This window comes from Drosophila kikkawai, chromosome 2L, assembly GCF_030179895.1.
Source record: "Drosophila kikkawai strain 14028-0561.14 chromosome 2L, DkikHiC1v2, whole genome shotgun sequence".
Lineage (NCBI taxonomy): Eukaryota > Metazoa > Arthropoda > Insecta > Diptera > Drosophilidae > Drosophila > Drosophila kikkawai.
Genome location: NC_091728.1, coordinates 1,014,118 through 1,041,306, shown reverse-complemented (window position 1 = coordinate 1,041,306; position 27,189 = coordinate 1,014,118). Strand labels below are relative to the sequence as shown.

Here is a 27,189-nt window from a genome sequence, read left to right as displayed (position 1 = left end):
GGCTGGGTCAGTTCTTGGTTGGTCAATTAAACGAATGCTGAACGCTCTGATCGCTGGGAATAGATAACAGGACCTCGGCATGAACTTTATTTCGGAGATAAGGCCGTCGCTGTGCGGCTTCCAAAGATTGATAAAAAAAAGAGGGAATTTCAGAGCCAGAATCGAAACTAATTAAGTGGGTGGAAGTCCGGGCAGGAGGAAGACGGAGGAGTGGCTGTATGATGAGCCAGATGGTTATCTGGGAACCCACGGTTCCCCCCTTTTCGAAATTGAAAATCAACGTCGCGTCGTGGAAGGAAATCTCAATCTCAAGTAGAAATCAAAGAAGCCAAAACACTAGACGGCGCGCATTCGTCTTGCTGAGCGTAGCGATAACGATAACGATTAACCATTATCGTTGACACAACGCACAAGAACATCACACATCACACAGCATTTTTTGTTGTTTGGGAGCACTCGAAATTGGAAACCCGCCAGATGAACGCACACAGATAAGGTGTCGAAATTTCAACTGAGATTTGTCGCCCCGATATCACAGAATGTCTCTTTCTTTCTCTCTCTCTTTGAAAGTGGTATGTAAAGGCTATATTGTTTTTGTCTAGATTTAGGTAACTGATAAAAGGTAAATCGAATTTAAAACTCATTATACAGACAGAGAAATGAATAAGCTATTTGATCCCCAAGATCCTAACCAGCGATGTATATCCATTGACAAAACATTGCACACAATATCACATATCGAAAATAACGTTAAAATTAAAGCAAATCTAAAATCCCTGTTCAAAATATATATCAAAATTACAAAATCACAATGCTACACCTCTTCTTTCCTCACAATTATTTATAAAGCTGGTCTAATCATACCTTCCAGTCTTCTTCATTGTTTATACCCCAAGTCTATCGTTTGATCGGTGGACACTATAGGGCGATCAGTCGGTCGGTTAGTGGGTCGCCCTGCTGATAAAGACATACTTTGCGTTTTCCGTTTGCCTTTGGAACTTCCCGTCGGCTCTACTGAATATAGAAATCACTTCTATTTTATTTTATTTTTTTTTTTTTTGGCAGCGATAGCCATCGGCCAACGGCTATCAGTCAGATTTGGAGGAGGTTTCGGGGCGTTGACAGAGATTTATGGCGCTTACGCTGCTAGGCCAATGTGTTCGCTATCAATACCCCCGGAGACAGAGTGAATTCATTGGTTCCCGGGGGAATGCCTCTGCAGGGTCACCCTTGCTATGTGCGATCCCCCAACGATTCGATTTAATATGATCCGATTCGGTATCGAAATGAAACTAATATCTGATGCAAAAGACGACGACGACGAATGGAAATTAATTAACTGACAAATATCGCGCCATTTGCTAGAAGGGAAATCCGCGACTTAACGTTAGAGATCGATCATTCAGATATAAAACCAGCTACATATATATGAGATACTTGGGCTGGGTGTGGAAAATAATCTCGATATAACGATACTTTATTGTAATATAGAAAAAACCATAACTTGTTTGATTAAAGAGCGTTTTAAATCGATATATCATATATGACATTCACCGCTGATTTTCTCTTTTTAAATAAAGTTTATATTTTTATATTCTATGTTTTATATTAAGCTTTTCAAAATTTTCCATAAGAAATATATATTTTCCCATATTCGTAATTTTTTGATAATTTCGATAGGAGGGGATGTATCCTCACGTGAAGGCTAGCTAGGGATCTGTATCTGCGACCGACAAAACCACATCACATTCGACATGTTTTTATCTTTAGCTGAAAATCTCTCTTCAAATTGTTATAAACGAAAAACACACAGCGACAGCAACAATTGTTGTTGCTACAATTTTATCGTTGCTGCTGCTCTTGTTGTTGTTGTTGTTGTTTCATTCTCTCATTTTTTGAAGCAAAGCGCGACAATCTTGCCATCAGATCAGCTGATAAAAAGGCAAGCGGACCAGCGAGAGACCCCTGGAGCATTGTACAAATCATACAACAACCAACCAGCCAGCCAGCCATCAACCGTCACAGCAACAGCAAAAACAACAGGGTAAAAATTGCAAAAAAAATAAATAAAAAGAGCAACAACCGACAGCTGTTTTAAGCTTTTTTTTAGCTTTATTTTTGTACGAAAAGGGAATGAATGTTCGGAAAATGACTACAAACCATTATCGCCGGCCGGTCATCAAATTTCAAAGTTTTTTTTTTTATTTTTATTTATTTTTCTGTCGATTGCATTTTGCGATTAAAACTAAAATAAAAACCCAGCCAGAGTGGATACAGGATGTGGGGGGGAAAATCATGGGGTAGAATTGTGGTGTCACTATCGGTCTAGTGATTAGTCAACTGTAGGAAATGCTAATCAAGATCTTTATTAAATGCCTTTCTTATCCGGTGGCAACGAATGATAAATGAGAAATAAGATAGAAATCTAAAGAAAAAATCAGTCAAGACATTTCTTAAAATATCTTTAAAGTGTAAACACAATTATAAACTAATGAAATTAATCCTCATTAATCGGAAATACTAAAGATTTACCAAGGTTGTACTTGGGAATTACAAGGTTTAAGGTTCAATAGGTTCTGAAATGGTAAAATATTTTATTTATAACATTTTGGTTCATTACTCGACTTTATTCAAAAGCTAATTTTGCTGACTCCTTTGTTTTTACGGAAATAAAAAACTTATCAGAGGAAATGATTTTAATTTCTGGCCCATGACTCAGCCAGGCACGTCATCAAGTAATTTATGTATTCCATATAAGGTTACGTTTTATTATTAATGAAACACGATAAAATGAATAATATAAAAAAAATACACACTTCATGAAATAAGCTTCAATATTTTAGGAAAGTCTAGATCTCCCTCTCTCAAAACGCATTTAAGACTTATCAGAGTTATTTCCAGTGCCCTTCCTATCCATTGATTATTCACTTATTTGTTTCGATTTCCCCTCTCTCTCTTACTTGTGATAAGAAAACAACACAAAAAACAATGCTAAAAACTGCAATATCTATATTTTTAAATATATATATATTTTATGACTAACTTCCACTTCCAGATCATCCAGTTACTGCCCCTTATCGACTTGCCTTCATACTTGATATGCAAATGTGTGCGCTGGCCAAAAACAACGATAATAACAATAAAAACAATACAAAAAAAAAAAAATAAGGCAACAATGTAAAAAAACAACCTTTTTGTAATTTGTTATGCTTGTTGGTGTGTGTTGGTGTTTTTTTTTCGTATTTGTTGGTGTGTTGTTGTGTGCAACTGTTGGTGCTTTTATCTGCTGATATTTCCTGGTCCGATTTCCAGCAAATCAACAGAAACAGAGACACACAGAGCTTATCGCAATTATTAAAATACAATGTCAAAATGGAGCCGAGAGCCCCGGCGATTATCTTTGCCAATTGAAATGGACACAGGGACAGGGGCAGCGGCATGGGGTGCTGCAACCTGAGCCCTGACTTTTTTTTTATCGCAACTGCAACTGCAAAAAACGGCATTTGCAGTTTGCATTTTGCAGTACGTAGTTAGCTGCTAGCTGCTCTTATCGGCTCTTAGACCCCCTTTTTGAAGCGCCCCCCTTTTTGCTATGGAAAGCGAAGCGAACCGCTTGACACGTACCCGCGCCGATTTCAGATACGCAACCGGAGACCGCCCCGGCGGAGCCAGACTGAGCAGCAGAATAGAGCCAACATTACACAGAAAAAAATTATTGTTAAGGTTTAATAAATTAAAGAATGATTGATGAAAAAGAAAACAGAGCTCACAAGGGGGTTTCTCTTGAATAATAGTTCACAAATACCCCTCAATCTCGCTCATCTCTTGCGGTTTAAGCTTTTTCAGACTGCTTTGCCTGCAATGCATAAGCAAAGCAGCAATAACAGCTTACAAGTTTTATTCTGTAGCCAACGAGAAGAGTCTTTTTCAGCTGTTCTCTTTATATATATTTTCTTTCAGTGTCTCCCATATGACTGTAAAACTCAAACTTGAGTCGAGTTTTTGGTCTAAAATTGTCACCCGCATTTGGGGATGACTGTCGATGTCGATGTCGATGCTGCTCTGCCTGGGCCGTTGTTGTGTCTTTTGTGGCTGCCAACTGACAAGCGAACAACCAACCAGCAACCGATAAACGACAACCAACAGCTGGCCATTAATATAAAATTAGTGATAAGCGTAATTAAAATTTATAAAAAACAACAACAACAACAACACAAACAACCGAAAAGCAACCACAACAAATAACAGAATTTATCTATGCGAGTCTGCAACTGCACATTCCCTCAGGTCTCTCTGAGCTCTAAAAGGTGTAGAGATACGAATCAAGGGCGGCAGGTGATCAAAATGCAGTTGAAACTCAAATACCCTAAAATTATAACCATTTAAAAATAATCGAATTAATCGAAATTTATCGAATTAATTAGGAACAAGAGTTAATCGAAGAAAAAACATTCAGTTAGGAATTGGGGTTTAAATAATACCTAAAATACACCTGAAAACTAAAGCTTTTCTATTTGCTCAACAGCTTTAAGTACCATTCAGATCAATTCCAAATAAATCAAACCCTTTTGAAGGGTGTAATCGATAGCGAGGCCGAGGGCGTTGTCATCACGATTCCTACACTTTTGCCGATATACAAATGTCAGTTATTGAAGCTTATGTAAAAAGGCAAACAACAATAACAAAAGCCACTGCTGCTGCTGCTGCTGTTGCTGCAATTGTGATAAAAGTTTATCGAGTTGCGCTTTTCAGTTTTTTTTTCTCGCCTCCTCAACAACCTTAAAACCCCCCTTAAAAACGCGATAGAAAACAACAGGGACACGGACAGAAAGTGAGGCAAGAGATAAATATGCAAAGCACAAAATGTTAAGAGGAGTATGGTGGCCTTTAGGGGGTGGTTAGGTGGCTCTACCCAATGATAGTGCAGGTGCCACAACAACAACAACAACGAACAATGAACAACAAACAGCTGCAGAGATAAAAAACAAAACTGCCCTAAATTATCGTTTTACGCAAATGGAGAAGTTCTTCGTTATCCATTTCAACGGTTACCCTATTAAATAGTTAAAAGTTTTTCAGCTTAATGGATTTTTTGAACTTGTTTTCGAATATAAATAGAGTTTTAAGTAGATTGTGTTTGGGTTTTACTACTAAGGAATGATCAAAGACAAACTATTAGCAATGAAATTTGTATGGCGTTATGCATCTTATTATTATTATTTTCCCCACTGATTGCTCCATTAGAGTTTTATCATAGGCTTTAGCTTAAGTTTATCGATCCTGCGCCTTTTCAGCTTGCTGTGTAATGACTTTGGAGCTGATATCACTCGTTGTTGGGTCAGAGCTCGTTTGGGAGCTCGATGGATGATGGGTGGCCGGTGGGCTGGGTGGGGCCAGAGAGTCAGCCAGCCGAGAAACGTGCTCGGAGCAGAAGCACAGCGGACAGCGATAAGGAGTCCAAAATGGCAAAATGGATAAGGCGGAAAACGGATGGGGGAATGGCAACCGGGGTGAACCAGAGGTGAGCCGAACTGAGCTGAGGTGCGGTGTCCAGTGTCGCAGGTCCGGCACGTTTTATCGATTCCGATTCCGAAATATATGCATTCATTGGGTGTCAAATGGTCCGGGGCCATAAATATATCAAATGGGTATACAACGAAATGTAATTAGTTAATACTCTTCACGCTCTCTCTCTCTCTTTAGCTGGCAATATTTATGTACAAGGTGTGTCACCTGCAGCACGTACAACAGGTATCGATATCGATAACGTGGCGACGACAAAGAAATTTCATTTAAATGAGCAACGAAAAAAAAAAGTTGACAATTTTTGTCGTAATATATAATACCCTTGATAAATCCAAGGTTGTGGAGTATATAAGGCTTAATTGTCTTAGAGCCACATGGAAAATATTTTTAAAACTTTGAATATCTTCCAGTTCTTGGTTGCTTTTTTGGTATGTACATATATTTCTATATAAGTATTCTCAGTTTAAGAGTATTTACTAATAAGACCAGCAAGATATAGGGGTTCCCAGACATAATACCACTTATAAATCCAAAATTCTTGAAGTATACAAGTCTTGATTTGATGAGTTTAACCCAAAATCTAAAGCTTTTTGGGTACAAGTTTATTGTAGTTTAATATAAAACAGAACCTACCAAAAGAACAAAAAAATATTTGCTATTAAAGAATAATTACAACCTGAAACCCAAGATATGTATATTAATGTCTTTTTTTAAGTTATTTTCTTTATCTTCACCGCAATTTCCCGTCTGACAAAGATCTTTTCTTGAAAAGTTCGTACATAATCAAAAGTCGTATAAATCATTTTAATATCGGGTATTCCGATAGTCGCAAAAAACTTTGACTTTATCGTTCTCACTTGTTTCTTGGTTTGTATTTTTTTATTATTATTATTTTGCCTGCTTTTTGTCTTGGCATAGTTTATCAGCTGTCTTCCCCTTCTCTCGCCGTTCCCCTTGCTTTGTTTTCTGTGTTTGCTGTGTGTTCGTTCACATGTTATGCTGTACGAAAAAACGAGAGCTGCTGACCAAGCGAGCGAATTTTCGAATGGGTCAGCTGGCTTCGAGGGGGGTCGCCAGGTGGGAAAAGCGATCGTGGAAAGCGAAGTGAAGGTGTATATTTCACAGGGAAACTAAAGAAACCAATTAACTCACGAAATCAATTTTAAAAATCAATTTTCGAGAATTAATTTTAAATATTTTTGACATCCAGATTCCTTGTTATGAACAATATTATTTTCTGTATAAAAAATATGAATATTTTAAGCAATAAAAACCCCCATATATAAGATATTTTTCAAAAGTAGTAAATTAAAAAAAATCTAAGAAAAACTCACCTTTATTCAACGGCTTGGGATTGGACTGTTTGCGTCGTGACATCGCGAGTCCAAGCGGCGGGAAATCGATGACGTTTTCCTGACAGCTACGTCACGGCATCAAATCTGCAGCTGATCCAAATGCTTTACCCTTTTCGCGGACATTTACCCGGCGGATGCGGTTGCGGATGCAGATACTGATACGGCGATACACAATCACTCACTTTCACACACACGGTCGCACTTTGCGAGTATCAATAAATAGATTGCGATTATTATTTGTATTATTTGTAATTCTTTTTTTTTTTTTTTATTTGCGGCGATTAACAAGCCTTAATGAATTTTTAACGATCGGCGCGTTAAAAAACGCGGGAGGGCGCGCGCGATCGTGGAACGTTGGCAATGAAACGTGGAATTATATTTCCAATTGGAATGCAGCTGTCGATGGACGATTAATCACTTTGATGTCTGATCAGAGTTGGTTTTGGTTTATTTATTATGTTAGCATATCATTATTAAATATATAATGACAAATCAATTTAACGGAATCTATGTAAAAATCCACTTGAACTCTACCAGAACACCGTTTCCAAATCCATACTTTGATATTTTCCTACGATTTTTTCACAAATCCGTTCATTCGTGGCGAATTTTTTAAACAAAAATTACGTTTTTTCCGGCGAAATTTCAAGTTTATTCCGTCGTGTACCTGTGCCGCGAATAAAAAATTTTGAAACGGTTTTCTTAGCGTCTCATTTCTTATATACCATTCGCCAGAGGGAGGTTTGCAGAGAGCTGCGCTCTGGCCAACAGAGAACTCTGTTAAATGGAGAGCCGCTCTCTCACTGCTAATTGGAATATGCGCCAGAATTTGTGGGACTTGCCGATTCATTAATTTAAAACTCATCGTATAAAATAACGAGAGAATATTAAATTATTTTTATGTTTATACAATACAAAACTAATAATTTTCATAAATATCACTGGGCGAGTTTATGGAAACGAACTTATTGGTCCCTTCCAATTTGCTTTGCATTCTGATTAGCTGTGATGAATATTCTGACTCACTTTTGTAAACTGCCTTAACAGACTTATAATTAGCATTTTGATAATTCTTAAGCTCTCATTTATGAATGCGATCGAAACGCAGCGGAAGTGAAACATAACAGTAACGGAAAGCGAAACCGAAACCAACGTTACAGCCAAAGAGAGAGAGAGAGAGCGCCAAAATGTCCAGAAAACGAAAAGCTTAATTGGAAAGAGAACCCTACAGAGAGAGCACGCTCTTATTGGAGCTCACTCGCTCTCACCGTTACCATTTTGTTTTTACTCTGTTTTTCATTGCCGCGCACGCTTTACCGTCTGCTTCGCTTTCGTCTGATAAGAATCAAAACAAAAACGCCGAAACATTTTACGCACGTTTTCACACATCGCACCTGCTCGTTCTCTCCATCTTTCTTTCTCTTATTATTAAACAGGAGGTTATTAGTTATTAAATCACTTTTTGTTACACTTTTATAAGTTTACGTTTTCTTATTGGAATTTGTAAAAATGACGAGTTTGTTGTTTTTTATGACTCGCTAAGAGCTCTTTGTTTTTGTTGGTTGTTTAGCAATTGTTGTTCACACAGGTTTCAGCATTTTTAGGTCTGTTATATAGATTCACGATACACCAATTATATTCCTTGTTTCTTGTACACATTTTCTGTTTATTCCATTGTTTTTTGCAGGGTTCTTTAAATTTGTTAAAAATTCCTTTGTTGTTTTCCTTTTTTGCTTCTTGTTTCCTTTTCATTTTGTCTTCCAATTGGCGTTAAGCATTTTTCTTATCAGCAAACGCAGTTGTGAGTTTGAGCAGAGTTAGCTGTGGCTATATGCCGATAGAGGGCGCTTTGGAAGACGACCCAAAGTAAAGTCTACTTTTAGGCATTGCCAAGGAAAAGGCGCCACTCAGAAAAAGTTTAAAATTTCACAAATTGTTTAAAATTTAGCAAATGTTGTTAGGCAAACATAAAAATAAATAAATTTAAAAAAAATCTAAATTAGTTTCCGGCCTTCAACGACCTAAGTAAATAAAAAATGTGCCTTGTCGATCCAAATAAATAATTAATAAATCTTAAAATTCTTCATTTAACACCCATATTCATCCTAGCTTCCTTTTATCTCACATAAACCATAAATAAATGTATAAAAAAATAAATAATTACGCTCTAGCTGGGCCACAGAATTCCATTTCCGGCTAACATTTTATTTAGAGCTTGCACTTCCGTTTCGTTTTGCTACTTTTTTGTTTTGCGTAATTTTTCTTGACTCTTTTTTTTTTCTTTGCAGGTTTGCACACCTTTTGGTCCTGTAATTTGCACCTATTGCCCGCTTTTAATGGTTTCTGCAGCTGCTTTGCATTGTTCGCTCATAGATTTTAAAAATTGCGACAGCAACGGAAATGAAAAGCTTCCTGGACGAAAAAGGACCTCATGCAAAGTGGGGAATGCGACAGCAATAAATATCAGAAAGCAGTTAGTTAGCGATGCGGCCATAATCCCGGCTAACATATGGCCAAGTCGATTAGCAAAATAGGACCCGCTCCCCGTTTATCCTTGGCGGATTTTAAATTCCCTTTTAATACATTCCCCTCCACCTTTCCCCGCGATAATCGGTAATGAAGTATACGCACCGTTGACCTTCGCTACGTTCATTAAACTTTAGTCGCTTTTTTCGGGTTTCTGATCGCTTTTTTTGTTTTGTTTTTTCTCTGCTGCTGTGTTCAATGCAATTCGGCAAAACGCCCAGAAAAACCTATAAAAATAAGGTAAAATAAAAGATAAAATGGGTAAAAAAGCAAGATCAAAAATGGTTATAGGGTTACGAGTCTCGAAAGATCTAATTTCTATCAAAAATAAACTCAAACAAAAAACTTAAAACACTTTCCTAAAAAAGCCAAAGCCTCTCTACAAAGAATAATGGCCTTCGCATCTTCAAACTTGTTAACAGGTTGCCTGAAAAAATCTAGCTAATAACCATGGCTAATACCCAAGGGGGGATTCCCTGCAAATTTAGTTGGAATTTCAACTAATTTATAGAGTCGAAGCTTCGTTGTCAATCAGCCGTTGTATTTAACCGCATTTTCTGGCCAACAACAGGCAATAAACAAATAAATAAAATAATATGTAACCCAGAGACGGCCTCCTCCTGCTGTAATCATAGTCCATTACACTCGCCAACTGGGGAGGCGCGAAATGTGGGGATTGGGAACTGCCGACGACGACGACGACGAGGTGAGCAACTCTTCCAGGTCAAGCAACTTGCACGGCGGCAAGGCCATGCCCGTGACTGAAACTGAAATGGAAATGGAAATACGCGAAAAAACGAAAAAAACACACTAAACATCAGCCGAAAATTTTGGCGGGGGAAGCGAATATCATTGACACAAGGTGCAGTTACCTTGCCTGCTCCGCCGAGTGCAATGATCCGTTGATCTGTGCTTTTGGGATGGGATTCGGATCCGATCGAATCGGAAGCGGAGCAGTGCTTCCAACCCTGGGAGATGCCTCGTTGCCTGACCTTACCCTGAACGGAACAATATGTGTTCGTGAGTTCGTATATATGGGAAATTGGGGTCAATACACTGAGCAGCCTTAATGATACAAAATTATATGTTGCTTAGCTATTTACCGAGTGTTTTCTAGGGTTTTTAGTATTATTTACTTATGTCTTTAGGGTTTTAGTGATATTTAACATGTTTTTTTTATGGGTTTTTGAAGGTCTTTAAATGGATTATATTGGTTAAAGGTTAAGATATGGGTTTGTTTTTGTTGTGAGTTGAATTTTAGGGTTGTAAAAATTATGTTAATTTAAAATTGTGTAAATATTAAATGAATTTTTCATTATATTTAGACAATTTTGCCTACTTCAGGGGCTATTCGACCATAAACTTCATTTCGGGAATGTTAGAACCAGTTGGGAATTATATGTGCAACACAAATTTTAGGGTGAATTAGCCAAGGTTTTTAGGAGAAATTGATTTCCAAAACTAGTGCAATGTAATCTTGTATTAAGAAAGGAACTAAACTAAGTGAATCAGATATAAAATGCACCAAATTTCAGAAAAACAGATAAAGTAACCCGGAATATAATGTCTTGTCTTGATTTTAGGTGCGTTGACTTAAATTTCATGTATGTTTCTTAGTTTTTTTTTTATAATTTCATAAATTCTTCGTAGTTTCTTAACATCAAATAAATTTAAGTTAAAAACTCAGTTCTTGTAGAGTATTTTTTTCTGTGCATTTCAACCTTGCCGTTCTCTTTGACTCTCTTAAATTTGTTTCTTTTCTTTTAATGGAGCTCTCGCTATATCTCTTTTTTTCTGATGCTGATCCAGCTGCCAAGATCATCGTCGGCGGCCTGGGCTCCTTGCATAAATTAAAACTGCTGATGAAATCCGCCAAGTTCGTCGCATAAGCGAGCCAAAAACAAAAAAATAAGACACTGACTGTTTCCCAAGCGGAGATAAAATTATTCACTTGTTTTTTTCTTTATAAAAAGCTTCTTTGTTTTGGTTTCTTTTTTATTTTTTGGCAATGCTGCATTTACCCGTTATAGCCGCCCCCAAAGAATGCATTCGCGATCAAAGTCCAAACGAAACCCGCCCCTTTTTACCCCCCACCGAGATATATAGCCCGATATTCATCAGATTTATTTTTAGATGGCAAACAAAAATGCAATATTTATAATAGAGAATCGCCCTCTCACTTTCGGGGCTCTCTTTGCCGCCGCTGCTAATTGCGGTAGGTTCGTCTTTGGCCCATGCTGCGTATACGTGATGTCGACTTTGGCCACCCCGAGTGTATGTACCTACAGACATATGTATAATCAAGTGGCCATGGGACGGTATTAAGGTATAAATACACCCGAAAGTGTACATCTGGCAGGCGATAATCGAGGCATGTAATTTGGGTGTAAAAGAGAGCCAAGGTAATTACGAGAAACAATCATTTATAGAGGATTTTCTTGGGCTAAGGGAAGTGTTTTAAAAACTTAATGTTGTTGGTTTGAAAAATTAGGAATGTGTGCAAGTCGAGGGGAAATATATCAATTTATTCAACGTACATTTGCAAAATGAGTTAAACAATCTGAACAATAATCTTGTCTTACTTTAAAACTCGTCTTGAATTATGATTCATTCCTACAAAAACAAATACTTATTTAAATAAAGATTATAAATATTTCAAAGTTTATTATAAATTTCAAAATTAGTATATTTATAGCCTAAAAGCTAGGCATAGGCTGAGATTATGCTATTCATTTGTAGAGGTTTCCGGTTCAAATAAGATGATTAGATTTGTCATACGAGTAATAAAGTTGACTGTCTAAAAATACCCATGAATACTGATTGATCCGAGTTGATTTAGGACCTTTGACCTTTATATATGTTTTCCGCTGATCCACTTTTCTTATCTCAAATCGAATGCGAATTCTCCATCTATTTATAGCCCCCAAAGTTGCTTTGACCAGACATTAAAGAGGAAACTGATGAAATACCATGGGTGTTTTGGTGATTATAATGCTTGATTACCACAAAATTCGGTACTTCACCCCCAAGTGGTAGACTCTACGCCGCCAGGGTCACCTTTCGGGTCACCTTCACCTTCTTTCTCTCTCTCTCTCTCTTTAGCACCATCGATCATTCGCCTCACGCATGATTTTTTTTTTTTTTTATTTAGTATTTGCACTGATCGAGATATTCGAAGCCGCGGGAACCTATAGCTATGAACCACAAAGAGAGAAAAACTGAGAGAGTGCGAGTGACTCAAGTGACATCATTCCAAAGTTCAAACCAAGACTCAATGATCATGTGCTGGGTGCGCTGCAGTTTTGTTATATTGCTGATTTTTTTTTTTTATAAATACCTTTTAAGAGATCAGGGAGTATTGTAATTTCTTGACGGGATCTCGGGATCTATCAAGGGTTCTGAGCTTAGATTTGGTATGCAAGCTTCTATAATTCTATAATTTTTTTTAGATTTATGTTGGGTCGTTTAAGTGTTGACTTAAAAAAATATATATATTTTTATATAATCATAAAAAAATTATGGTTAATATATTGACTAATTGACGTAATGACGTAATTCCCTATTAAATAAATCGTACCATTTATTACCTAATTAATTCCTTAATAATATTATTGACTAATTTACAGACGTAATTCCCTTATAAATAATTAAACCATTTAATTCTTGATAATTTTCACTAATTTAATGACGTAATTCCCTTTTAAATAATGGCACCATTTATTCATTCATTAAACACCACCCTCATTTAAGCTTATTTAATTAGAAAATTAATTAAAAAAAAGGATTTTTCACTCAATGTTTTTTTACCACAAGCCCCGGGTATTGCATAGTCGGCCAGTTCGAGCCCTATTTACTTAATTTTATTCTGTTATTCAGCTGATGATCTGACCGGCCTGCTTTGAATCTGTTTCGTATATATTTTTCTCACCCCAGCGAGTGCATTGTTTTCATTTTTATTTTTTATTTTCTCGCGTGGTTCAACGCTTTTGTGAGTTTGCTCGTTGACCTTAAATGCAATTTGTAGCTGCTCATGTTTTTGATATTTACTTCCGTCGTTGTCCTTGCCAAAGTGCAAAAGCCTCCGTGGCAGAAAATAAAAAAAAAAATAAAATAAAATAAATACGAATAAAGTATAACAAGTCATCCCCCGTTTTGAGGCTTGGATTTTTTATTTGCGATCATTCGATCTCGAAACTCCGATTTATGGTTGGCAATTTGCAGAAATATGCTAATTATTTCTTAGATCCTCTCGGGCCGGCACCTGAGATGCTTCTCTTTCATTAACCCCCATCTATATCTCCTCGGATGGCCCAGCTTTTGATAATAATTATTTGAAACGCGCGTCGCCTTTTGCTAAAAATAAATATAAAATGTGGGCACAAGCATCGATGTTTTTTTTATTTTTTCGCTCGTGCTTCGATTAGCCATCAACAATCGGGTGAAGAAGAAAAAAACAACAGCAGAAAATGTGCTAAATACTCGCAAGCATTGTGCACGCCTCTTGTTCATGTCCAACGGGGAGCCATTGGGCTGATGAGCCAGGGGAAAATTGCTAAATAATTTTCCAGCCAAAAGAAAACACAACAATGTGTGGGAAATTGGGGGCATGTTTTGAAATTTAAACATTTAGGTGAATTTTTGGGGAACCAGATATTTACAAAATAAGAATGTTCATAAAATAAAATGAAAATTTATAAAAGAATTTAGAGTTTTAGGATATATTTTAAAGGGTTTTAAATTATATTTATAATTTTAAATAAGGGATTTCTTGTTTATCTTTCTCTATCTTAATTATGAATAAATCCTATTTAAGCCATGTTTTCTCATTTAATTGATAAGCAGAAGTCTAATAAATAAAAGAAATAAATAAACTATAAAATGAAATACGTTTTTCATTTAGTTTTTGTACAAGTCTCCCTAGTCACGCCATAAATATTAATTTCACAATTCCCATATTATTTCCGCGATTGCACTTTCAGCCTCAACTTGAGTGCGGCGAATAGGGAGAGTTCCCTGCGAGACTGCTGTAATATATAGTAGTCTGATTCCGATTCTGGGTGTATGGCAGTCATTCAATCAGTGCGTGGCTGCTTGTAACCGCCGGAGATAAGCAGCCAGACGCCTCCGCCCCATCTCAAAATCAACAACAACAAACGCGCCCACTTAGCCAAACACAAAAAAGAATAAAAAATAAATAAAAAACGCAACAATGTCAATAATAAAAGCAACAAAATATACACAGAAAAAAAACCATGTACTTCGCAGTAATAAATTGCAGAAAGAAAGTGCCAGGCGAGGTGTACTTGGGCAATTTCCATTGTTTGTGAGCAGCAGCGAGCCTCCCTCTCTATACATATATACCATAGTATATATAGTACGTTCTGCGAAAGGGTTTACGGACCCCGTCAAGGGCAATTCATTAATCGCAGGTTCTGTGGCCTATCAATGCCCCCGGTCCCGTTTTATCAGCCCCTCGTCTACACTGAAGAAAATATGGGGATAAATAAGGGTTCAAGTTGATATTGGATCATAGAAAACAAATAAAACGATAAAAGAAATCCTAAATAAATTATCGATACATTTTTTTATATCAGATACAATTTTAATGGTAATATTATTTTTCAATTAAAAATTATCTTTTTGTGAGAAATATATATTTGTAGGACATATTTTTAGATAAATTTCTAAGCCGATACATTTTACCAGCGATAAAATTACGATTATTACAATTATTACGATTAATTTCGATATAATTCGATAAAATTTCAGTTTCAATTTTTCATTAATATTAATACAAAACGATTTTTTAGAATCAAAATTACAATTTTAAAGATACTAAAACATTTTTTTTAACAATAAATCAACGTTTTAATTTCTGTTTGATTTTTTTTCTGTACACTCCCCTTCAAAACAAATCGCGCAAACAACAAAATAAAGTGCGGAGAGGAACCAACGCCCCATAAACAAGGTCTGGCTACGTCATTTCGCTGGCTTCGCTTAGATAAACACTCGAAGCGACCGAAGGGACCGATTCCAAACCGATTCGCACTCGATACACGCCCCGATTTTGAATTTGCGGTTGCGATGGTCACGTTGCCACCGAATGACAATGAGTTCGATAAACAAAATCGGAAGTGTGGTGCGAAAATTGAGATATACGAAAGATATAAGCGGATGAGCACGCCTACCGGGAGTGCACTTTCCTATAAAATGTTATATAATATCCATGATAGAATATAAACATTTATTACTAGAAATTTAGGTACAGTTTTCTATTATTGCATGATAACTATAGTCAAAATCTATCTAATCTATTTTGTTGGGTATTTTAAGAGTGGAACGTGGCAAAAATCAGTACGATTCTTACTTAGAAACAGTTTTTAATTCAAACTGCATAATAAAAACAGCATAAACTAAACTAAGTACATATTATATTTGACTATTTTAAAGATAATGTTGCTTGATATTAGACAAAAAAATTACGATGTACTGATTGCATAAGAGTACATTAGGTACATTTTGAAATATAAACTGCGTAAAAGCTTTGTATGGAGTAAAAACATTACGAAAGATTCCTAATTCTATGCACCTCACGGTTTTTTAGTTCAGTTTTTTCTTCTTTTTTTTTACAAAATATTAAAATTCACCACTAAGGGAAAAAGTCTATTCCTTGCTTAGATTTTTTTAAGTGCTCTAATAAGTGATTTATTTCTTTAATATTTATCTTATAATTAAGGTGGAACGTTTCATGCACGCGAAAGATAAGTTAAGATAACATAAATCGTGAGAGGCAGTGTTTCTTTCACCCAGAAATGTTCAATACCTAACCAAACAAAAAAAAGACTCAAATATTTTAATCTTAAAATATAAAGGTCTATGTTATTACACAGGAATTTACAAAACATTATTTTCCAGCATTTGTCATCGCCGGAAATTTTAATTAAGCTGGAATAAAAGCCCCACCCGAGATAACCCTACAACTCATTCAGCATTCAGAAATCAAGACCAAGATCAGCCCAGCCGGCATGCAGAGATGACGAACGAACGAACGAACCGTAGCACCTGCATTCCCAGTCCAGCCCCTCGGAAATTGATAAACCCCCCATTGACGCCGCTGCTCTGGGAAATCGATAAGCGAACGCGGCGGACTGATAGCGGCCACGCCTCTCGCTCATGTTGTGACTGATAGACTGGCGGTGGACTGATGACTGACCGACCGACCATGCGGTGGCCAGCTGGGAATCGTGCGGCTTATCAGTTGTCCCGTGCGCTTATCGCGAGAACCGAACCCCCGAGTTGTAGGGTTGATCCTATAAATGGACAGAGACTGTCCGGGGGAGATGTAGGTCCCGGTCCCTCCCATTCCAATGTATTATGAATAACGCAATTTTATTATTATTCCTTCTGTTCACGTTGACTTCACGTGGCCCCAATCAGACGCCCCAGCGACCTCGTCAACGTAAATATCGCCATTCGGAATTGGAATCGGAATCTACGTCGGCATACTAAAAAAAAACAAAAAAAACGGGTCTATCAGCGGTCGCTGCCTATTCTAAAGATTTATTTCTGTTTGTGCCATATATACCTACATATATAAAAATATATTTATACGCGGTATTCCAAGGGAATGTTGTATGTTTGTCATGACAGACACCTGTTCTCGAGAGCCAGAGTTAAGGAGGGTGTGAAAAGTGTGCCTAAGAGCGAGGGAAGAGCATTATCTTTTCAGTATCATGGCTCTCTTGGTAACACACAGATAAATACGGGTAGAATAGTTATAAAAATATAAAAAAGATATCGAGTTCTCTTAGTAACACAGAGAATATGGTAAATTTTGAATAAAAGAATAAAAAGATAAAAAAGATAAGTATCATTACTCAAAAATATCGTTTAATATATCGAAAAATATCGATTTATATATCGGAGTTTGCGTCAAATATCGTCCTTAATTAATAAGTTAATTAATTTTTCTTTACTTGTATAAAATCTTAAATTAGGAAAATTATATGTACCTCTGATTCCCAGGGGCTAGTGTATCTTTTAAAACTCATACACCTCAAACCCTTGGGTATCTTGTAGTCGCCAAAACGGAAGCAATCATATACCACTGTTTGTGTTTTGTCCCATATTTTAATACTATATGTTTTCTACGTATTAATGTTGTTTGTTTTTATTCCCAAAGCATGACCGAGCCGACGGCGATGATGATGATGAACTGTCGTCGGTTGCCATTGAAAGGCGTTCACCTGAACCAGTTCAGGGTCGGTCCTTATCCTTCCCATTCCATTCCTTGCCACAATACCCATGCCATTCCCCTTCTCCCATTTCGTTTTGTTCCAGGGACAAACAACTTTCAAGTTCAGATGGGGGAACATTTTGGCAGCCAAAAGGAACTGGGCCAAGGTCGTCGCAGCCAGAACCGAGAAGTGGAATGCGAATAATGAGAGGAACAGTGAGGTAGATGGAAAAAAAAAGGCGACATTCAATAATAGTGGGATGACACTGCCGCATTAATTAGAGACTTCATTAAAGATTTGACAGCGCTATAGCGTTTTACACAAGTGCGAGCAAGACGACTATATGGCGCTCTAATGCATTAGAATAATGCATTAGCTACTTCATTGCCGCGATAATCGATAGATCTACATATTATATACTAGATACTCGATAACAAAATACGGGTTTAATGAAGAAAATTGTAATTGAAAAATGTATTAGCCAGCTCATTGACAGTATGGTCTCACAATGAGAATTTTATTTTTATATCATTTCGCTTGTTTTTTGAACTGAAAATATATTAGAAAATTAGCAAAAATAATATGTTTTGCAGTAGCAAGTTTCTAGCGCAGTAAAATTAATTAAAATTATTTTTTTTGTAATAATTAAAAAAATTTTAAGCATTATAGGTTAAAAACATAAATTTAAAGGATTCTGCATTTATTTATGCAATAATACTTCGACGAGGAATTCAGAAATTCATAATAATACGCCGCGAATGGCGGCCGTTTTTTTTGTTTACCTTTTACGGTCGGTGTGACCGTAGTCGTATTACCAAAATAATCCAAGCAAAATCCAAGCAAAATCCAAACAAAATGACAATATAGCTGACTCTTTCAAGGTTCTAATGAAGTAGCTAATTAATGAAAACTGCATTACTGTATCATATGGGCATAAGTGACCGGGGGAAACCTTCGCATCATCGTAAATTTCCATTTGGGAAGCAGTACCGCCTTGTTTACATGGCGGTGGCCTTGCTCCAAAGATCTTTGTAAACTTTGTGGTTCTCCACCATTCCGTTTCATTTCGTTCTGTTCCGTTTTTTTGTATTTTTTTTTTAGCTTTCGGTTTTTAGAGCAACGCGTCGTCAGGCACGTAGACAGCAGCGACGCCGACAGAGGCAGCGAAAAAAACGCATCACATGTGAAGGGGATTAGGCGGGAGAACACATGACAAGGGGGTTTCGGTTCTGAGGGGGAAAGATCTCTCTATAAAATCTACACAAACACAGAGAAAGAGAGATAAGACTCCAAAGTGTGCTTAAGAGAGACTTTTAACTTCTCTTGAAGACTTAAAAAAAACGCTTAAAATCTACAAAGACACACGTCTCGAGTTGGGGATGCTGCTAACTTATTTTGTTAACACAGTCAAACCCTAAACTAACCATCCAGAATTATGAAAAGCTTCATAAAGATCGAGGATCATTAATTAAAATTGGAATCTTAAGTGGTTATTAGAGTCTCGAGGTTCGCCAAGGATCGGGTTTTCTCCATTAAGACTCCTAACCATGTGATTATAATCGATATAGAAACGCTAAAGTCGTAAAGTCATAATATAAATAACATCCGATTTGAGTTTCTCATTAATATTTTGATCAATAGTCCCCAAAAGATCGAGATCGGTTCATTAAAATGATAGGTCTTAATTTAGATATTGGGTCTCGAGTTAGTCATGTGAGCCACTCTTTTATAACTCGTCAAAATATATTGGTATATGTATATTGGAAAAAGATATTATTACTTATAACAATATAGACATTTGTTTACTGAGACAATAAAAAAAGATATATTTACGCATCATGATGAAATGTTGAAAAGATTTTAGCTATAAAGGTTGTTCTCCCTAAAAAATCTACCAAGGTAACAAAAGACTCTTTGATTTCTCTACTTTAATATTTTTCAATTAACAAATCTAAAGAAAACTTTTTAAGGAGTTTTCCTAAAGATTTTCAGAGTCAGTCTTCTCCCTCGCAAACCAGTTTGACCCATTTCAAAGGGCAGTCTTCTCACAATCTCTGTGTTCAATTGTGGAAATTCTTCTTATTTGTAAACATGTTTACAACTATGCTAAATGGAAATTTCAGCTTAATTCATCATCATCACTCCCTCAAAGACGGGTAAACAAGTAAGCTAACGAAGAGTGTCTTCAGTTTGAAGTCACGAGCTGGGCTCTCCATGACGTCATGGAGATTTTTGACGATGATCTTGGCGCGTTTTCTGTGGTGAATGTTGTGTAGAGGAAAGAACACGGGCGATATCGGGGGTTTACCCACGCCCCGAGAGTGCCAAGAAATATGCTTTGGGAAAGTGAAATGAGGAAAATTGCAAAAATGGGCGTCGCATTTGACGATTGTGTTGCCGTGGCAAATTATAGACCAATTCCTCATGACTTTTTGCCACTCGCCGTCTACATGATTGAGTCGAGGAATACGAGAATATGAATAATGCGAGTGTGAATGCGAATGCGAATGCGAGGAAGAGGTTATTTTCTTGAGAGGGCCCTGACGTCAGGGTCCACCTGTGATTGACGCTCGACCAACGCCTCCGAGCACAAGTTGTCTGCTTTTGTGCTTTTTGATTCTGCTTGGGTTTTTCGCTTTTCATTAATAAAGCATAAAGAAGCGTAGGTGCGCCCTTGAACCCGGCGGTAGCTAACGCCGACACGTCACTCTTCTTACGCTTTTGACCTTTGACGCGCGCAACAGGAGTAAAGTTCAGCGTGGGTGTGACGTCACCGAGAGGGACACACGGGACACTACGTAATGCCAGATGCCAGACCAGCAGAGTGTTACGTCAATGCGCAAACTCGCTCAGCGGAAAAGAATGGGTTTGCTCTCATCTCCAAGTCGCTCCTGCCCCCAAAGTCGTCGGCATTTTGCCACACCGAAAATAAAAATGGATTCTGCTTTTTGAAAGGTATAATAATATCATCGGGCAACTATATCTCGGAGGCACCAGGAACTTTTCTTCTTAAATTTGAGATTGTTGTTGTTTAAATAGACCTCCACAAAAACCCTTCTTATTTCCCAGGAATTATGTATTATTATCATTAATAACCTTGAAGAACTATTGGCATCAAAGTTGGTATGTGGGTTTCTGTGATAATAATCTACAAGAGGGACCTACAAGTAAGACTAACCTAACCTTTTTACTTTAAAGTATCATAATTTATAACGTTACGTTATCATACTACAACGGTATCTCTGGACCTGAAACACCTTTAACAAAAATATTTGGTATTCGGACTTGTCTGATGAAATCCGATGAGAGGTGGGTCAGTCAATCTTTTGCGTTATCAGTACTGTTTTTCACAGTGCCCGGCGGCCTACGTGCTGACGAGAATGTGCGTGGGCCCACGTGAGTACTCAGATTCCGGATTTTGCCACCCGGAGAAGGTACTCCAGGTGGGCGTGGAATACGGATCCGGATCTGCGTGGGCGGATGCAAGTCAAGGGAACTGTACTGAACTTGAACCCGCCGAGGGGAGCCGAGATGTGCGTCTAATTTTAGATTTCAACCTGCGTCTGTTGATTAAATTAAACGTTAGCTAAATGCACCATACAGATTCCCGCGGAGAAGCTTCTCCCCCAACTGCGTCGCAGTTTGCATTGAAAATCCGGAAGGGAGGGGTGCGGCAGAGGAGCGGTAACGGTACATCGGCCCATTTACACGCCCACATATTCCCCGAGAGAGTGGATGGAGGCCGTCGCTTGCTTTAGTTCAGTTCCGCGCGAAATTTACACACACCAATTCCCCGATTCCAATAACAAACACAAACACGAACACGGGAACAAAAACAAAAACGCAAGTACTGCAAACATTCACACACTCTCGCACACATAGAGGAGGACAGGCACACCGATAGGCATGCCGCAGACTGCTGGCTTTTATCGCCGCCTCTCGCTCCCACTCAGGCAGCCGTGTGGCGAGGCAAAGTATCAACAAATGTTCACGTGAACATCATGAGGTCAACGCGTGATACCAGACGGACCGACACAGACATTCACACACACACACCCAAGGCACCCAGGCGAGCGTGCTCAGCCAGTAAGAAGGTTATTTACCTCAGGGAGTCGACTGGGGAATACCCTTGACTTAATGTAGGACACCAAAGAGTTTCAAGTAAATTAAAAATATATTAACACCACCTGAGATGAAAAATTAATCAATATTCGGTAGTTTTCCCCAACACCCAATACTATCTTCAACATACCCTTGATACCCTCGATGGAGCGAACCAGTCGCCACACAAGTCTGGTGGCGTGCTAGTTATTCGTCGGCGTTGTTGTTGTTGCGCAAGCAAGAGAGCCCCAACGAGCGCCGCCGTATAATAGTCACAGCTGTTTCTGGCGCTCGCTCGCTCTTCCTCTCTTGCGGTGTGTACGCTGCACGAGCCCCTTTTTGCATTGAAAAACTGTTACAGGCAGAGACTTAGATGTGGCATTGCCAGGTGGAATTTACCCGGAGGTTAGACGGGATTAGCAATTAAATGAATTAAATCGCAGTCTGACTATTTATCAGTTACATGGAGCTTGTAAAAAAGCTCATTTGAAATTGCCTTTTCCCATGACTCATCCCCGTTATCTGCTCCTTTCTTTCGCCTGGCAATGCCTTCGCTCAACTGTTGAGCGCAGCCCCCCATTAGACTCTTTCTTGCTCCGTCTTTCGTTTATTAATGAAATCTTTCGTCTGCTGACAACTTTTGTTGCCAGACTCAAAGTCAGACTTGGCTCTAAAGTTAATGCAAATAATATGCGGGGCCAGATTTTAATGGATTTCGGTTTTGAGGGGCGTCTGCCGCCCAGTTTTTCGTCTGAGCCTGTTTTCAGCTTATTTTCTGTGTTCGATTAATCACAGACTTCCGTGGCAACAACTGCGTCAGCGTCAGCTATTCAGTCACGGCTTTGGGGTGTGTCTGTGTGTGAGTTGGGGCTGTGCACGCGGCCACTGCATGAACAGCCTATGAATAGACAGCCCCCAATGGAATGGCATGGCATGGAATCCAAGACGCCCCTGCCCCCCCAGTTCTTCTGTGCCTCTCTCTCACTCAGTTCTCCCTCTCGCAGTAAACAGCTGATGACGTCCATGCGTTGGTTACGTGTTTCCCCTCCGAGAACTGCCTCTCTCATCATCACAATCTGCCCCCTCTTTTCCGCTGTGTGTGTGGGTTGGTAAGAGACCTGACCTTTTTCGAAAGAGAGACAGCGAGGAGGAGGTGGCGCTCTGCCCACGTTTCTGCTGGCTGATGCTCGTCCGGGTTTCATTGCACTGGTTGCTCCACTGCCGATGACGATTGCCGCACGCACACATGCCCACTTACAAGTGATTACGTCGGCGGCTCCACTCACACACACGGCGACGTCGGCAGCGCCAGCTCTGCTGGTAGCTGAACGCCTTTGCCTTTTTCATTCGTCTCTTGAATTTCGAACGCAACGGTTCGCCCAGCTCGGCACACGGCTCAAAAAACGCAGTGCGAAATTAAAACAGTGCAAAAGGCCCACACGCAGAACACAAAAACTGAGATTAAGCCAAGTGATAAAGTGATAAGCCAGAGAGCAAAACAAACAAACAAACAGACAACAGACTCTTCGCAGCGCAGTGTGCAGCAGTTCAAAGTGCAGCGAAAAGCCAGCAGAATGGATATGGATACCCTGCTGCCCTCGCCACCCGCAACGCCCCCGTTGCGTGAAAACAAATTGGAAAATGTAAGTGACCTACAAAGGTGCAGGAACACTTTGAAAGTGATTAGCAATTGTTTCGAGTGCACTCAAGGCAGCGGAAAGTCAACGGAAAATCAAACGGAATCGGTGGCTAGCTCGCTCTCGCTTCCACTTGTCGCGTTTCTAAAAACAAAAGTTCTCGGTCTCGCTCCCACTCGCCCCCAGGCCACCCGATCACGCAGCCAGCACGCGTTCACGTGAACACCGCATGCACAGCGAGTGATGTGTGAGTGGGAGCGAGAGGGTCTTGCCTGAACATTGGACTTGGCACCAGCCAGCAGCAGTAGTAGAAAAAGCAACACAACACGCGAGAGGTATACAGAGAGAGCGGCCCCGTGAGAGAGTTTTGTTTGAGAGCGAAGGTGAGTTGCCAATTGTTGGCAACTGTGGGGGCGTGGGGCAGAGAGGGAACGATAGCTAGGCCAAGCCCCAAGCCATAAAAATATGTCACATTTCTAGTTGCTGGCTGGTTGCTTTGCTTCTTTTTTCCTGCCTTTCGGTCGTTTTAACTTAACTTATCTGGCCAAGAAAGAAGGCAACAAACAAACCCAAAACGCACACACATTGAGCGCAACGTGCCGAGCCCATAAAAAGATTTCAACGTCTACACACGCCAAGACCCCCTTCCTCACCCCACTAATTTCACCCACCTGAGGCACGTCATAATAAAGTAAGACTGCATTTTCCGCTGCCTGCTTTTAGGCGGCACTTCGCTTATGGGAAGTACGGCACAAAAAAAACCAGAAAGTTAGTGGTCATAGTCAAAATGTAATTCTAGAAAAAATTTGTATACTTTTGTTGGAATATGTGCGTCATAAGTATATATATTAAAATGGGGAAAACGGAACTAGGGAGTAGAGACGGAGAAAAAATATATGGAAAATGTTGCATAAATTAACAAATAATAAAAATAAATAAAAAAAACTAACAAGAACATATTTTTTCCCCATTATTTTGGTTTTCTGTATAAAATACTGAAAACAAAATTATCAAGTTTTCACATGTTCCCCCTTTTTTTTATATTTTAAATTAAATTAAAATAAATCACAATGCTTAAAAAACGAATCTTGATTACTCATTACTTCTCGCCTCGAAAAGCCGTTTGAAGCAGGTTCAAAAAACCGCAAAAAAAAAACCCTGCTCCCTTGGCCTCACACGCACCGAGCATTGAACTCGGTGGGTTGGGTGCGGCGGTGGGTGAAGGTCAGCAGCGGTGAATGGCCTTGTACAGCAGCCGTCGCTGCCAGTAATTAGCGGAATTTCGACGGGAAGAGTTATTGTGGGTCAAAGCTGGTCAGGGAAAAAAGTGAATGGGAACGGGAATGTGAATGTGAATGCACTCTTTAGGTCCAAAACACCATGTTGATGAACTCTCACTAATCCCTGACTTTTCTCTTGTATACTTTCAGGTCGTCAAGGACGGGCAACAGGTGAACGAGAACCTGCTGAAGGCCAAGCTCAAGCTGGTGGCCCAGAAGAACCAAAAGAATGGCGGCATCATCACACCTAATCCCTCGGACACGGAGGATGAGGCTACCGAGATGCCCAGCAAAAAGCCGCGCCTGGAACAGCCCGCTGTGAGCATGACACCGCCGCCGGATCAGAAGCTGGAGAGGGTCAGTGTCATCATGAGGGTCAACAGCTCGGGAGCGGTCTCTTCCAGCAACCAAGACGAGAGCTCCAGCTCCTCCAGTTCCAGTTCCTGCTGCAGTTCCTCCTTCTCCTCGTCCAATGCCACCACCACCACAAGTACAATTTCCATGGCGCCCACCGTCGAGGATGACTATCCAGAGACCAATGTGTGGCGTAATCTCAAGTTCAAGATGAACAGGAAGCGGGCAGCGGAAGTTGCTATGCCGCCAGTACAAAAACCAGAGGAAGTAGCACCTGTTGCTCCTCAGCTTCCGGCACCATCTGCACCAGCGGAAAGGCGTCAGGAGGAAGAGGAGCTGGAGGAAGCCAAGCCCGTGCTCTATCTCGCCCCAGTGGTAGCCTCTCCAGCCAGTCAGCTCCTCCTGCTCAGCACAGTTGCCGCCCAGCAGAGTCACACGCCCATCATCATGCCCGCCGAGGAGGAGAAGCAGCAACATCATCCCAGAATCACAGCCGCCCAGGCGGCCGCCACCAGGAGTCGCATCTACGAGTGCAGTTTCCCGGAGTGCGGAAAGAACTACTTCAAGAGCAGCCACCTCAAGGCCCACCAGCGTGTGCACACCGGTGAACGGCCTTTCATCTGCAAGTGGGACAACTGCGACAAGCGTTTCTCCCGCTCCGATGAGCTGTCGCGGCACAAGCGCACCCATACCGGCGAAAAGAAGTTCCAGTGCGGCGTCTGCCAAAAGAAATTCATGCGCAGCGATCATCTGTCCAAGCACGTGAAGCGCCACAACAAGGACAAGGCGAACGGCGTCAATAGACATGTCTCGTTGGTCAATGCCTCCGCCTCTGTGTCCGCCGCCACCTCCGTTGCCGCTTCCCTGTGCGATGCTAGCACGCTACATCTGCGAGCGATAGCACCGGCGGTCAGCAGCGGTAGTTCCTCGCCCATCTCCTCTACATCCACCTCCTCCTCCTCCTCCTCTTCGGCCAGCCTGCAAGTCTACAGCGCCCAGGATCTCCTGCGGCTACAGCAGCAGGCTAGCTTTAGTTTCGGCGGAGCCCTGCTTCAAGTGCAGCGATGAGGGGAGGAAGAACCAGGAGCACCTGCATCCAGAACCAATCTCACACCCGACAGTATCGCCAGCTTAGAAAAAAAAAGAAAAAACTCCCACCAAAAATCAGAGAAATCGACAAAAGAGTAGAGTCTTTGTAGAGTAGAGTTTGATAGATTTTGTTTTCGTAATCCCAGAAAGAACTCATTTCAAAAATCTTTTCTTTAAAGAGTGTTTCCAAGAGCTTAGAATTCTATTCCTGATTCGGATCAACAGAGTTTTTTCGTCAAGTGTAGCTGGTGTTAGTCTTAAGCTTTAGTTAAGAGCTAGATCTTGTCAAATTTTGTTTTTTCTTCAATTCAAGAGCACATCTTATAGCTTAGCAGCAATCTTCTTCAGATTCATACTTCAATTTCCCGACTCTGAATATACCTTGTAAATATATATTAGACGAACATCTGTGATATTTAAGTTTTTTCTTAACTATTTTCTATATCGTACTATAGTTATTCGCGAGTAATTCTCTTAAACTTAATAACAATTGTATTTATTGCTAAATGTCAACAAAAAGAGAAAAGAAAAACATGAAAAAAAAAAGAAAATGGATCCCCAAAAGATTCAAATCTCAAAACAAATGAAAATATACATATTTTCGAAAATAATCTTATAACTGATTGTATTAAATGGGCGGGGGGAATATAATTGGGGCTTAGCCACTACCCCTGGTTGGGCAAGGAAATTCAAGATTAGATCCCCGAAAAGGAAAGTATGTTTCATGAGTTATATAAACTTTGGCTTCTCAAAGTTAACTCTCCCTTTGATTGTGTTATAAAATTTATCAAACTAATATAAATTCTGAAATATCATAAGAACCCCTTCTTTACTTTCGACAAATTATTATTATTTTGAATGTAACTTTATTTAAAAATCTCCATACACCTTTCCTTTCCGCAGGAAGCCAATTCTTATGTATTTCTAGGTGGTGGAAAAATAGCATCAAAATTAAAATCGTCCTCCATCGGAGGCACTTTTTCCTCAGCTGGTTTTTCCCTAACAAAAATCGCATCAAAATCAAAACCGTCCTCCATCGAAAGCACTTTTTCCTCAGCTGGTTTTTCCTCAGCTTCTTTTTTCA

The 27,189-nt window shown here is 39.5% G+C and overlaps 2 protein-coding genes across 6 annotated transcripts in view; one reads left to right on the top strand and one right to left on the bottom strand.

Annotated features, from left to right (window-relative positions):
- ush (Zinc finger protein ush) overlaps positions 1–27,189 on the bottom strand; it is an 84,685-nt gene that overhangs the window by 54,471 nt on the left and 3,025 nt on the right. For 3 of the 5 annotated variants that reach the window (XR_011445668.1, XM_017166297.3, XM_070288609.1), the window contains exon 1: positions 6,861–7,005. The exons of 1 other annotated variant lie outside the window; for it this stretch is intronic. Coding sequence is in view for 3 of the 4 variants with exons in the window: in XM_017166297.3 (XP_017021786.1) it covers positions 6,861–6,903 (43 nt within the window). In the remaining variant the exon portion in view is untranslated. Of the gene's footprint in view, positions 1–6,860; positions 7,006–9,512; positions 9,629–27,189 lie in introns of those variants that run through there. One more of the 5 variants, XM_070288604.1, reaches the window with a different exon arrangement.
- cbt (Kruppel like transcription factor cabut) lies at positions 23,090–26,716 on the top strand. Its single transcript, XM_017166301.3, has 2 exons — positions 23,090–23,388; positions 24,813–26,716. The coding sequence occupies exons 1-2, from the start codon at positions 23,320–23,322 to the stop codon at positions 26,082–26,084; spliced, it is 1,341 nt and encodes a 446-aa protein (XP_017021790.1). The 5' UTR covers positions 23,090–23,319; the 3' UTR covers positions 26,085–26,716.